General features: G+C 34.3%; 1 protein-coding gene across 12 annotated transcripts in view; it reads left to right on the forward strand.

Annotated features, from left to right (window-relative positions):
- Positions 1-12,724, forward strand: part of ADAM23 (ADAM metallopeptidase domain 23) — a 73,664-nt gene that overhangs the window by 49,083 nt on the left and 11,857 nt on the right. For 6 of the 12 annotated variants that reach the window (XM_068685951.1, XM_068685950.1, XM_068685952.1 and 3 more), the window contains 4 exons: positions 1,115-1,220; positions 2,748-2,867; positions 3,760-3,928; positions 5,952-6,063. In XM_068685951.1, the coding sequence (XP_068542052.1) occupies positions 1,115-1,220; positions 2,748-2,867; positions 3,760-3,928; positions 5,952-6,063 (507 nt within the window). Of the gene's footprint in view, positions 1-1,114; positions 1,221-2,747; positions 2,868-3,759; positions 3,929-5,951; positions 6,082-6,677; positions 8,132-10,417; positions 10,509-12,724 lie in introns of those variants that run through there. The other 6 variants (XR_011097677.1, XR_011097678.1, XR_011097679.1 and 3 more) reach the window with 5 other exon arrangements.

Consider the following 12,724-nt stretch of genomic DNA (forward strand, 5'->3'; position numbering starts at 1 on the left):
TTGTTAGGTTGTTCGTTGTTGTTGTTGCTGCTTTGCTTTTAATGGTAGTTGTCAATTTCCTTATCCCAGCACTGGTTCATGATAAAGCTGCTCCTACCCTCTTTGTTGAATCATCCTATATTCAGGAAAATTCATACATTAGTATGTATTTAATTATCCATATTACAAATTTAAACATAGATGTAAACCTGATTGAGTAAAATAGAATTGTACTTGTGATGGAGTTTGCTTGCAGCTGAGAGGGGATAACTACTCAGTTTAATGACTTTGAGACAGTTCAGCAGAGCAGACCTATCAGGATGTTCTGTACTCTAGCACTTAATGTTTTCTTGAGTTTTGTCTAACCATAACTGCTACTGCTGCTTATGCCTACTTGAGACTCGAGGGATTTTTTGTTTGTTTGTTTGTTTTTTGGGGGGGAGGGGGGAGGGGGCGAGCCTGAGAGGTGAGGGATTTATTGTATAACATTTATTTGTTTTTACTTTATCATCCTCTATATAACTGTGGTGCTTTTTTTTCACTGATTTTCAGAAAAAAAGCGTGTTTGCAAATAATTGTGGTTTTAAATCTGTTAGTTCAGGTTTTTACTCCTAACAAGCAGTAGAAATCACACTCTGACTGTTCAACCTTGATTTATGTGTGAACTCCTAAAACAAAAAAAAAAAAACAACACCTAGAGTTGATTATCAGGTGTTGTTGTATGTCATAGATACAATTTTTGATCTCCTGAAAAACAGGAATAAATCAGGAATAAATGCAGTGAGAACAAGCAGATTAATACTATGTGTAGATGTTATGAAGTGAACCAAATAACAAATAGAGTTAAATTCAAATGGAGAAAACAACACAGTTACTTTTGTAAAAGTTCAGAGCAGATTTTGAATATAGGGGGTTATTTAGAAAAAAACATCTGTAGGTATTGCAGTTCTGTCTATGTAGGTTCCCACTGTGGAAAGTGCTATCTCTGTATACACAAATGGTTAGATTTTGTGTTAAAAATAAGGTTTTGTGTTAAAAATAATAATGATCCAACTGCAATTAAATGTTATGCAAGTTTTCAAAGCACTTGTGTCACCATTAAAAAGTACAATCCTTTTCCTTTCTTCATCAACAGAGTCCTCAGGATCTGACAAATTTTGTTATGAGAAGCTTAATACAGAAGGCACAAAAAAAGGAAACTGTGGAAAGGATGGAGACCGATGGATTCAGTGTAGCAAACAGTTAAGTGTGGTTTAGTAGAGACAATTGGTATTTTATAATATATTGGTTTAATTTTTAAATTTTTAATTTTTAAAACTATTGGTTTAATATTTCTACTTGTTCATCAATGCATCAGCAGTTTGTTTAGTATTATTTTGAATATTTGCCTCACAAGGTTTGCAGCTTGAGAAAGTTCCATGTCTGTTTCTGAAAAGTCCACAGGTGACTCAGCAATATATTTCTTAAGAATTCTAGGTTTTAAGGATAATATTGTGTAATTTTTGTGCTCTCAGACAGCATGGGGTACAAGGCAGCAAAAAGTCACAGGTTTATGTGTAATATACAAATGCCTCAGAATTGGTGGGGATAAATTAGGCTGCAAATTAACAGTGTGTTCTTGCTTGAGTGGCTCTAAGACTGTTACTAGGTTATGCTCTTTCAAGTATGTTCCAACCTTTATTTTGACCAGAGAGGAACATTAGACATTTGAACAAGCTATATAGGAAATGGCTGATGTTATTTGTATGTGCACATTGCTAGATGAATATTTGATTAAATTTCCTTTTCAAGTCAATAATTTCTAATGGGTAGGCTTAACCTTCTCCTGATTTACTAACTCTTCTGTAATTTTTTAGATTTTTTTTTTTTTTTGGAATACACATAAAAATTGTACTGGCTAAACAGTGTGTTCCTTATTTGACTGATGTTAGTTACATGGTGTTATTTTTTCTTTTGGGTTACGTGATTAATTTCAGATAGGAAAATTAATATTTCAGGTAAGGAAGGAAGTGGTTAAGTGGATTTTTGTATATATGAAGAATGGTGGTGTTCTGATATGCATACCAAAACCCTAATTTGCGTAAAAGCTTTTTTTTTTTTTTTTTTTTTGTCAGTAGAGAGATGCAGAAAAATGGTCTAACTGAAGAGCTTTTTAAAATCTTTGCAGTTTTAACAAATACAGTTTCTAGCACTCATCCAGCTGTTTGTGTGACTCTGGGCAATTACAGAAAGTGATGAAGCTTTAAGCAGAGACCTTTCCGTTGAAGAATGGCACATGTAAAATAACAGCAAATAAAGTAGATTCTTTCCTAAAATTCATGCACACCATCATCTTATTGATTGTATTTATGGTTCTGCAGTCCTGCAAGGGAAATAAAATGCAATGAAAAATATAAACTTCACATTAATGTATGATGTCCAACCTGTTAGATGTAGGAAAATGTAATGTAGTCTGATAGGACAAAGCCGTGTACAATTCGCCTCCTTTTCATTGTATTATATTTAGAGCACAGATGAAATTTGTTCATGTGAACATTATGTAAATACTGTGCACTGGTACATTAGAATGCATAACTACTGGTTTCTGCCTCTTGTCATTTACACCAAATAGCATTTTATTTCTACACTTATACTCTGAAAGTCTATCGCGTGACTTACTGTCCTATATTACTTAATGTGATCAGCAGCAGCATTGCCGGTCTTTCTGTTTTGTAAATTTATTTCATACTATTTCAGTAAACTTCATGATTTTTGCTTTCATATTACAGTGATGTTTTCTGTGGCTTTTTGCTCTGCACTAATCTTACTAAAGTTCCACGAGTCGGTCAAGTTCAAGGAGAAATTATCCCAAATTCATTTTATCATCAAGGACGAATAGTGGACTGCAGGTAAAAGATAATTTTGCTCTGTCAAGCCTAAATGAATGGTCGTAAGAATAAATGTAAAAATACATGATTTAAAAGTAATTGATACCTTACAGCAACATTATCGTTCTCAGCATTGTTTCTTCTGATTAAAAGAAAATATTCCACATTTAAAGAGGGTGAAATGTGGGTTGCCCTCCTCATTATTCTGTCTCAACTCTATTAGCAGTACTTCACAGTCAGAATTTAAAGCTCAGCATTATATTTTTCTGGGAAAAATAGACCCATGAGTTAAACATAATATCCTCAGAGAAATAAGTACTTATAGAGAAAGTGAAGGTTCAGAGGGAGAGATCTGTGAAGAGTGTGGCTGGATGTTAAGTTACAGTTCAGTTAAGGGTCAGGTAAATGGATTTTATTTTGCTGTGCACAGTACTGGATTTGTATTTAAAGACATTGGAAACATTACTGTCACACTAAGAATATTCTGTTATATAGTTAGAACCTGAGTGAACAATGTTTCTGAACTCTTCTATTATTCTACTGATGTTTTTATTTAAATGTCATCACCTGGGAAGTTATTAAATATTTTCTAGTAATAGCAATCTGCAGCATTTACAAAGAAAAAAAAAAAAAAAAGAAAAAACAGTCCACCAAAGACTGTTGGCAAAACAAACAAGAAACTAAGGTACCCTTCTGAGTATTTAGGTCATTATCTAGACCTCTGTTTAGTCTGACAACTGAAACACTTTGTCAATCCTGTGGATGGAGAGAAAAATTTGATAATTTTGTTGTCTTTGTGTATGTATGGACGTGAGAAAGGTATGAAACTTTTATTACCTAGACTGAAATGTTTAATATTTTCCAAAGACTGCAGTCATAATACTAATACTATCTTTAAACTTATTTCTCCTAGTGGTGCTCATGTTCTTTTAGATGATGATACAGATTTAGGTTATGTGGAGGATGGAGCTCCATGTGGTCCTCACATGATGTGTCTGGACAAAAAGTGCCTGCCAATTCAGTCCTTGAACATAAGCAGCTGTCCCATTGGTTCTAATGGAAAAGTCTGTTCCGGTCATGGGGTGAGCCTGTGCTTGGAGTTAGCAGCTATGCTTCTCTAGCTATCTCTGTTACGTCTGATCTTAATGTACCCTGTGCGGTTCTCTACTTGAAAGTGTTCCTGAGGCCTGCTGATCTAAAAAGCAAATGTTAGATTCTAGGGAGCACTAACATTCTGTGAAGCAAAGATAAAATTTTAGAAAGTGAAGTTGTTGAATTACTTCTGCAATTATATTTACCGAAAGGGTTGTTAGACACTGGAACAGGCTGCCCAGGGAAGTGGTGGAGTCACCATCCCTGGAAGTCTTTAAAAGACGTTTAGATGTAGAGCTTAGGGATATGGATATGGTTTAGTGGGGACTGTTAGCGTTAGGTCAGAGGTTGGACTTGATGATCTTGAGGTCTCTTCCAACTTAGAAATTCTGTGATTCTGTGATATCCACTTATTCTGTGATAAGTGTTGGTTTTGCTACTATCAAGAAAGTTTGACACTAGTTATTGTAAAGACTTCTGCAATGTGTTATACCTTTTATTAAGTTGGCCCTCTGTTCATGGAATTACACCTGATGAATTAAGTTACTAAAATTGTAAAATGTTGGACCTCAACAAAGATATGTTCTTCTTGAACGCACACAAATTGTATCATTTTACATTCAGGGTACATTATATGCTGTTATTATACCCATAAGTCCATTTGTCTAAGATGTTGATGTTTTGAAGAACATATTCACTGTTCTATGTCTTAATGGTAATATTGTTAAAAACTGTAGGATTCAGTGGGCATATACGTTCCTAAGGGACTGGACTTTATATATAAAGGTGTTTTTTTTTTTCTTGCTAATGTGTAACTGAAGATTAGACGTGAATTTGAGCCCGTCAAAGAAATGTCAGCTGAGTTCAAAGTTAACAAGAACTTTTTTTAAAAACAGATAATAGAGGGTCTAGAAGAGATTTAGAGATATAATCTTGGTACATTTTGAAGAGTAGCATGAGTGGTGAGGGAATTATGCTACGTTTTCTGTTTTGCTTTGGGTAATTTTAAAAGAATACTTCAGCTAATCAAACGTGTCATAAGATGCATTTATCATCATCTTTCTAGATGCATTTATCATCATCTTTCTAGATAAGTTCCTTCAGTGAATACTTCCAGAAGCAGAGTGAGATAAAAAATTGAAAAACACGTGCTACTTCCAATTATTAGTGTGTAGGTTAATTAGTCTTTGTGCTTGTTCCAGCATCCAAAACGTATTATCAGCTGATGCCTAATGACTGTCTTTCCTTCAAATCTCACAATCAAAACTTCATTCTTTGTTTTGTGTCTTTTTCTCATGTCAAGCTTTTTCTTTAGTAACTTTTAGCAAGACATTCCATATTCTTTTTTGTGTGAAAAGTTTATAGATACTAACTTGTGCTATTGATGTGATATTGTAGGTTTTCCTGGTTGGATAGATTTTCCTATATCTGTGACAAATATACTGCCAATTTTAGTGAGTACATCCTCTTTAGAGGTCATTCAACTACATGTAGACTTAGAACTATTCTTAGAACAAAAACAGCCCTCGTTTCTGCTTAGAGAAAAACGAGGACAAAAGCACTGAAAATCTTACAGTTTTTTCTCCATGAGAACAAACTGTAAGTGAAAGGTTGTAAAGCATGACCGGCTCTTACATTTTTAAATGGAAATGTTTGTATTCCTTCTGAACATCCAGGCCAAAAGTCTACATAGTTTGTTGGTGAAGAGATAATGAGCCTGGATAGTTTCTTGGTGGATGAGAATTTCTGTTCTCTCTCACATCCTATGCAGCTGTGTAGTGCAAGTGATGATGGAACCACTAGGAACTCTTCTGCTTTTCCTAGCATCTGAGTGTATTTAGAGGGCTACAGCAAACTTTCAGGCTACTTATATTTTGTACTCTTTCTGAATATTCAGTGCTGTTGCTATAAGTGGATGAATTTTTACTGTGTGAACTACCTACCTATTTACTTTGAATAAATTTAAGAAAATACAGTTTTAAAGCAGCTGTTTCTATTTATTTTCTTTTCCAGGTATGTAGTAATGAAGCCACTTGCATTTGTAATTTCTCTTGGGCTGGGACAGACTGCAGTATTGACGATCCTGTCAGGGATACTGGTAACAAGAAGGATGAAGGACCGAAGGGTTTGTGTGATTTCAGTTGTAATGTTCTTTCAAATATTTATGATATTTTTTCAGTCGATACGTGCTAGTAGAATTAGCATATAGTAAGAGAAAAATACTATGCAGTCCTATTTAGAGACAGACAGTAAAATTCTGCTTCATGTAGATGATGTAGGTTTTTCTGCTTTGAGAATCGATTAAACTTTTAATTTTCTAATTTAAATTTTGGGAAGATTTCAGTAGGTAATAGTACATATTTTCTGATTTTTCCATTGTCATCTACTCGCAATTTTTTCAATCATTATGACTGGAAGCTGACTAAATGTAACTCTTACTTTTTATTTATTTGAGCATTTATGTTTTACTAGAGATTTCCAGTTCCCATAGCTATTCTCAGGTAAATCAGAGAGCTGTCACATAAAAAACGGAAAAGTCAAAATATCCCTGGTTGAAAATAGCTTTGGTTCCTTAGCATCAGATTTTAATGGGAAGAAAAATAAGATTCATATGGACTTACATTATTTTTATGACCATTATTGCTTACCTGTATAGTAGGTATTTCAACCTACTTCATATGTATATGAAGTGAAAATATGAAGACGAGTTACTGTCAAAAATTTGTCAAAATTTTTCAGAGAGGAAGAAAAGCACTTGAGATTCTCACTGACTTCTCTTCCAAACAACATCTTTGGATTGTGCTGTCTAAGGTTTTTAAGTCTTCCCTGTTACCAGGACATTATTCAACATCAGACTGTATTTATCCAGAATCATGTATGCATTTACAGATAAAGTTGCCAATAAACAAATGAGAAACTGGGGGGGGGGGGGGGGGGGGAGGGAGAGGGAGAAGACTTCAGCTAAATCCCAGTTCTAGAGCATTCTGTCCATTCTATAAAGCTGATAGAAAGAAGCTTTAAAATGTAGTCCTTAGAGCTCACAGTGCAATTCATTACACTTTAAAGTATCCAGGGCTTCAAGGGAGTTGGACTCAATGATCCTTTTGGGTCCATTCTAGCCCAGGATATTCTGTGAAAGGAAGACAGGACTTTGGTGTGTCCCTCCAGAATGGCTCCACTTCTGTCACGTGTGCCATATTCCTTTGCCCCTTAGCAGAATGGTTCCAGTAGTCCTTTCTCAAGAAGTGTCAAAGAGATCATCTTGAAACAGATTCCTACTGTGAAGGAAGTTCTCTAGAACAGCCCAGATTTATATTATAGGGAATCTTTGCAGGTACTTCCTGGATTTATAACCCCTACCGTAGTTAATTATTTAGCTGTCTATGTAAGATACTTGTCATTCCATTTCCCATAAAACTTTCCAAACTTCGGAACACTGCTTACAAATTTTTAATTGCTTACTTCCAAATCCTATAGGTAAGAATTAATTCCCTCATCTGTAAAAAGGTCTATATGAAAGGAAGTGCAGAAAGTATATTTATCTTAGTTAGATTCTTGTAATTCAAACTAATTTGAATGACTTCAGAATGGAAATACCTTTATGAAAATTCATGTATCAGTGCTGAAATATTCTGGGAAGAAAATCTTAAATGAATAGTATCTGTATGTATTTCTGCTAGGTACAGATGTATAGCTTACACTCCAGTTTTCAGTGGATTCCACTGAAAAAAGGAAGAGTGTGTTTTTGTTACAAGGTGGCGTAAAGAATCTCAAAAGATGAGTTATTTTTGTGTATGTTGTTGCAGTAATTTATTGATGTTGAATCACCTGGAAGTGAATTTAGGAGCCTGTACACTGACAGCCACTATAATCTCTTTTGGTGTGCTAATAGAGGATTCCTCTGGGAGATGTCAAAAGAATACAGAAGTAACCTTCTGTACTTCTGTAAAGATTCAGAAACAGAATATTCGTTTGTTTTTTTTTTGTTTTGTTTTGTTTTGTTTTTTTTGTTGTTGTTTTGTTTTTGAGAAAAGTGTAGGAGATTCAGCTGCGAGAACATCGCATCTAAACTAAATCCAGCATCACAAAGTGACATCTGATATGACCAGAAATCTAAGGAACAAGCTAGAATGAATATAATCTGACTCTCAAAACCAGGGCAGAGAAAATCCATGAAATGAAGCCTAGACCGAGTGAGTAGCCATATCCATGGTACTGATACCAAACCTTCGATTTTTACAGTTTTGATCATGAGTACTGCACTTTATACATAAAAGTTTTTAAGTGGTTAGTTATGTTCGCATGATTAGAATACAGCGATTTTTGTTGTATTTGTTCTTTAAATGTGGCCATATCCAGATGTAAAGAAAATTGGAAAATGTTTCAGTATCACATTGAGAATGTACTTTTTTTTTTTTTTTTTTTTTTTTTTTTACAAATTAGAAAACTCTGGATTTTTCTTTACATAAGCATACATATCATTAAGAGTAGATCCAAACTAGCAGATACGCTTCTTGTTTTGAGTGTCAAGAGATCAGATATTTGACAGATTCAGACTGAAGATAAAAAAAAAAAAAAAAGATTTTATATTGTTGTAGTAACATCTTTACAAGAATCTATTGCAAGTTTTTGTATTGCTTACACAATTAATTTACAAATCTGTCATTTAAAATAAATAAATCCCCATCACTTCCATCTACTTCACACCTTATGTCATGTTTAGACAGGGACACCAACTCTTTCTGACAAGAACAATCCCTTGACAATGAGTTAATTCTTTGCATTAAACTACCTACTTGTGTTTGAATCCTTATACTTTGATATAAGGGGAAAGGAAAATATTTTGTAAATAAACTAGAATCATGTTCATATATTGTGAGAAGCTTTGATACAGAAAGATTTGCTTAAGTCAATATCACCTGTATGTTACATGATCCAGGGTTTAATTTCTTCCTATTTCAACTACGCACTGTAGTGTTCAGTGCTGAAACCTAGTGCTTAAATAGCATGACAGCAGATAATTATTTAGGGAGAGTTTCTATACTTACACAAGTATATATGTTTTATACAGAGATACGAAATTTCACATAATAGCTTTAAGATTTTTCTTACTACAATTAGATTAAGTATAGCAAAAAAGTATTGCTATTCATTTTTATATTGTTATAATTGATTACTGCTCCTACTGTACTTTTCAGACCTTTGCATCATCTGTCAATTGCCTTTGCCTCCATAGTGTACTTCAGGATTTAAAAATTGGTCATCCTTAATTATGTTAATTATGTTCATATTAATGCATACATAACTCTTGAATTAGTCTAAACTCAGCAACCTATACTAGCAGACCCACAGGAGAGCAATTCATGATGGTAACAGGAGAAGACAAGGAGTTCTTGCTGTTAGTTTTTGGTTACTGCAGAAACTAAATTATTTTAAAATGCTGGCTAATAGTTTTGAAGGCTGTGGGGCTCCATATGCACGTTATATTATTTCTTTGCAATTTCACTGCAGAATTGGGCCTCTGTTTTGACTAGCAGAATTGTGTTTGTTTTTAATATAAAACTTACGTCTCAAGTGTGTGTGTGTGTTTGTGTATATTTATGAAATTTTTTAAAAAAGAGAAGGTTTCAAAAGAGACTTCTTGATGAAGATTATCAAGTTTTTGTGCCCTGAAAAAGTTCCCATTAGAGAATTCAGATGCTTGTTTATGGTCTGTTACGACACAGTGGATCTATCCAACTTTTAATCTTCTATAACATGTAGAAAGTGCAGTTGGTTTTTTCTTTCCTCAAAAAAAAACTTCCTTCAAAAATAAAAAATAAGGCCTCAGTGTATTTAAGAGAGTCTCTGAACATACTGAAGTTCCGAGCTGTTACCTGAAGTCCATTACTAGGGTAGGTTTTTCCTTTTAAAAGATGTTATTGTCTTTAGGTGATACAGATAAACAGGGTCCTGTTTGATAAATGAAGTAACAAATGAAAATATTACACACTTGTAAAGAGCTTAATTAAAAGTTGTTTTGTTTTCTTTTCCCTGCAATTGAACTGTTTCCAAACAAACAGTTTTTATTTGCTTAGTTATACTCTGGGTACAGTATCTTTCTGGTGATCAACAGGAAGCTTTCTTATTGGTGATTTATTTACATTTTGGCTGTTCTAAAATTAACTAAGCAGCAGGCTGAAGATGTTCCTTTTTTAAGTAAATAATAAAATCACAAGCTAAAAGGAATAGTCTTATGTTTACAGGGAATCTTTTCACTGAAATGTTGGCAGGGGTTCAAATAAAATCGCATAAAGCTTACTTCAGAATTTTTAAAGCTACAGTATTTGGTAAATAAAAGTTTAGTTGGAGGTTTGGATTGCTTATCAGATGATGGATTATAAAGTAAAATATTCCTTTGAGGAATTATTTTGTTTTCATTTCAGACATATATGATGTGATCATTTCCTTAAAAAATCTTCACTTTTCCCTCCACACAGTGAGCATGGCCACTAACAGGCTAATAGGTGCAGTTGCAGGGACCATTCTGGCCTTGGGGGTGATTTTTGGAGGCACAGGGTGGGGAATAGAGTAAGCATTTTTCTTAGTTTGAGTTTTATGTCTGGTGCCTAGTGTGTGAGGTAACCGTATGCACCTGAGCCCTCTGTGTATTATCCCTTTAGCTTTGTCGTGTGGTGACCGTATTTGTCGTGTGATTTGACTGTGTCTGTGTTGTGTGATTTGCTCATGCAGTGTTGAACCTTCTCCTGTCTGGGATAATGTGGGGCATAAAACAAAAAGTTTGTGAATTTTTGCATTGTCACAGTAAAATTAAATGTCTGAATGTTCACGTTATGCCAAATTACAAAAGTAATGGAAAAAATGAGTTTGCTACTATTTTGCAAAATAGAATCAGGGTAACCTGGACTACTTGATAAAAAGCAAATTGTTTATTACACTCTTTGGGGCTTTCAGTCTAACAATAGTTCACACAATCTAGCTAGAAAAATGAAAGCTGATAATAGTGTATATAGCTAGTTTTACAGTAAAGCTTCCAAATATCCTGTTGCTAAGATTCTGTTACCTGAAGGCACCTGTAGTCACGTGGCATAGAGCAATGGTTTTAAAACTGAAAGAAGGTAGATTGAGATCAGCTTAAAGGAAGAAATATTTTACAGTGGGTGGTGAGACAGTGGAACAGGTTGCCCAGAGAAGCTGCGGGTGTTTCATTATTGGAAGTGTTCAAAGTCAGGTTGGACATTCCTTTGAGCAATCTGATCTAGTGGGAGGTGTCCCTGCCCATGGCAGGGGGATGTTGAGATGACCTTTAAAGGTCCTATCCAACCCAAAACATTCTATTAAAAATAGCTGTTTAGGTTCCACTTTATTATGTAACACAATTTGGTAAATTTTCCATTAACTTAGCCTGATTGTCTCATATGTTGTCTTATGTTTGAATTTTCATTGAATTATTCCATATTTAAAGTGAATAAAACCAGTATTGGCTTCTTGTATTGAAAGAATAGAAGTTTGTTCATTGTTGAATGAGTGTCCACTACAAAATAGACTTTTTTTTTTCAAACATTTAACAACCAGGGAACACAGGAGGAAGAGAGATGTTATAAAGTAGCCCATTGGGACTTCTGTATCTAAGTTATGAATGCATTACAATCAGTTAATTGTTGCATCTCTTTTGTGGGAAGATAGCATTTTATAGCTAGAAATAAATCAGCATTAGAGTGTATCAAGGCTTCTGAAATTTCTTACAGGTAAATTACTTGCTGTGTTTTCAGTCTTTTTGTTGTGTGCAGTCTGACAAAATCCAAAGTAAGATGCACATCCAAGTGAAATACAGTAGCTCGTTAAGTTGTGAACTGTTCATAGCAAGTCTTAGTTGGAGTATAATGCCTGTCACATGGCACTCATGTACCCTCCACCATGCTTATTCCTGTTGATTTAGAGCCAGGTGTGACTTTAAAGGTAAGTAAGTCCAAATAAGATATTTTCTTCCAAACTGTGAAAAATTACCTTTTTAATTACTGTTGTCCAATCTGTGTACTGCTCATATCTGTAAAGCTCACCTTATTTCTTTTCAGTCTAAGTAAGTCTTTTATTAATATTCCTGGATACTCTGTGTATGAATTGCTGGAAATGATTTTAAAGCAAATGTTTGAAAAGATCTGGGAGAATGTTTAAGACCCATTTTGCTACACTTCATTGTAGCAAACAGTCTTCCGGAAGTAAATGTACAGTGCTCAAAAAAGAAAGTATTCAGTTTAAGTTCATGGCAAAATCTGGTTTGTTTGTTTTCCATGAAAGTCGAGTGGAAGGTTTTTTTTTGTATACCTGATTTTTGTGTATACTAATTCAGAGTGCTATATCATGCTTACTTTCAGCAGTATTTGTATACTCTTCAATTCCTGAATTGTATAGTGACATGAATCAGTTCATGTCATGTTTGCAGAGTAAGTCTTACATACCACTGGATGTTACAAACACAATCTGAGGAAAAAAATTGTTTTCTTTTAGCTAATCTTACATTCAAATGCACTGATACGAAGTTAGGTGACCCTGCTACATTTTAAAACTTAGGGTATTTTTCTATTGCAGTGTCTGGGACTGGACAAAAGGTTTTGGGATACTGACCTAACAGCTTAAAACTTTGAGCTATTGCAGTTGCCCTTTCTCTTTCCTTTGCTGATCTCTGGCTGCTACTTTTTCTTTTTTCTTTTAGCTGTCTAATAGCTTTCAAAACTCAGCTTCAGAACATTTAAAATAGTAATTTTTTTATTGCTGTGTTGAAGTGT

The sequence above is a fragment of the Anas acuta genome, chromosome 6 (genome assembly GCF_963932015.1).
Source record: "Anas acuta chromosome 6, bAnaAcu1.1, whole genome shotgun sequence".
Classification (NCBI taxonomy): domain Eukaryota; kingdom Metazoa; phylum Chordata; class Aves; order Anseriformes; family Anatidae; genus Anas; species Anas acuta.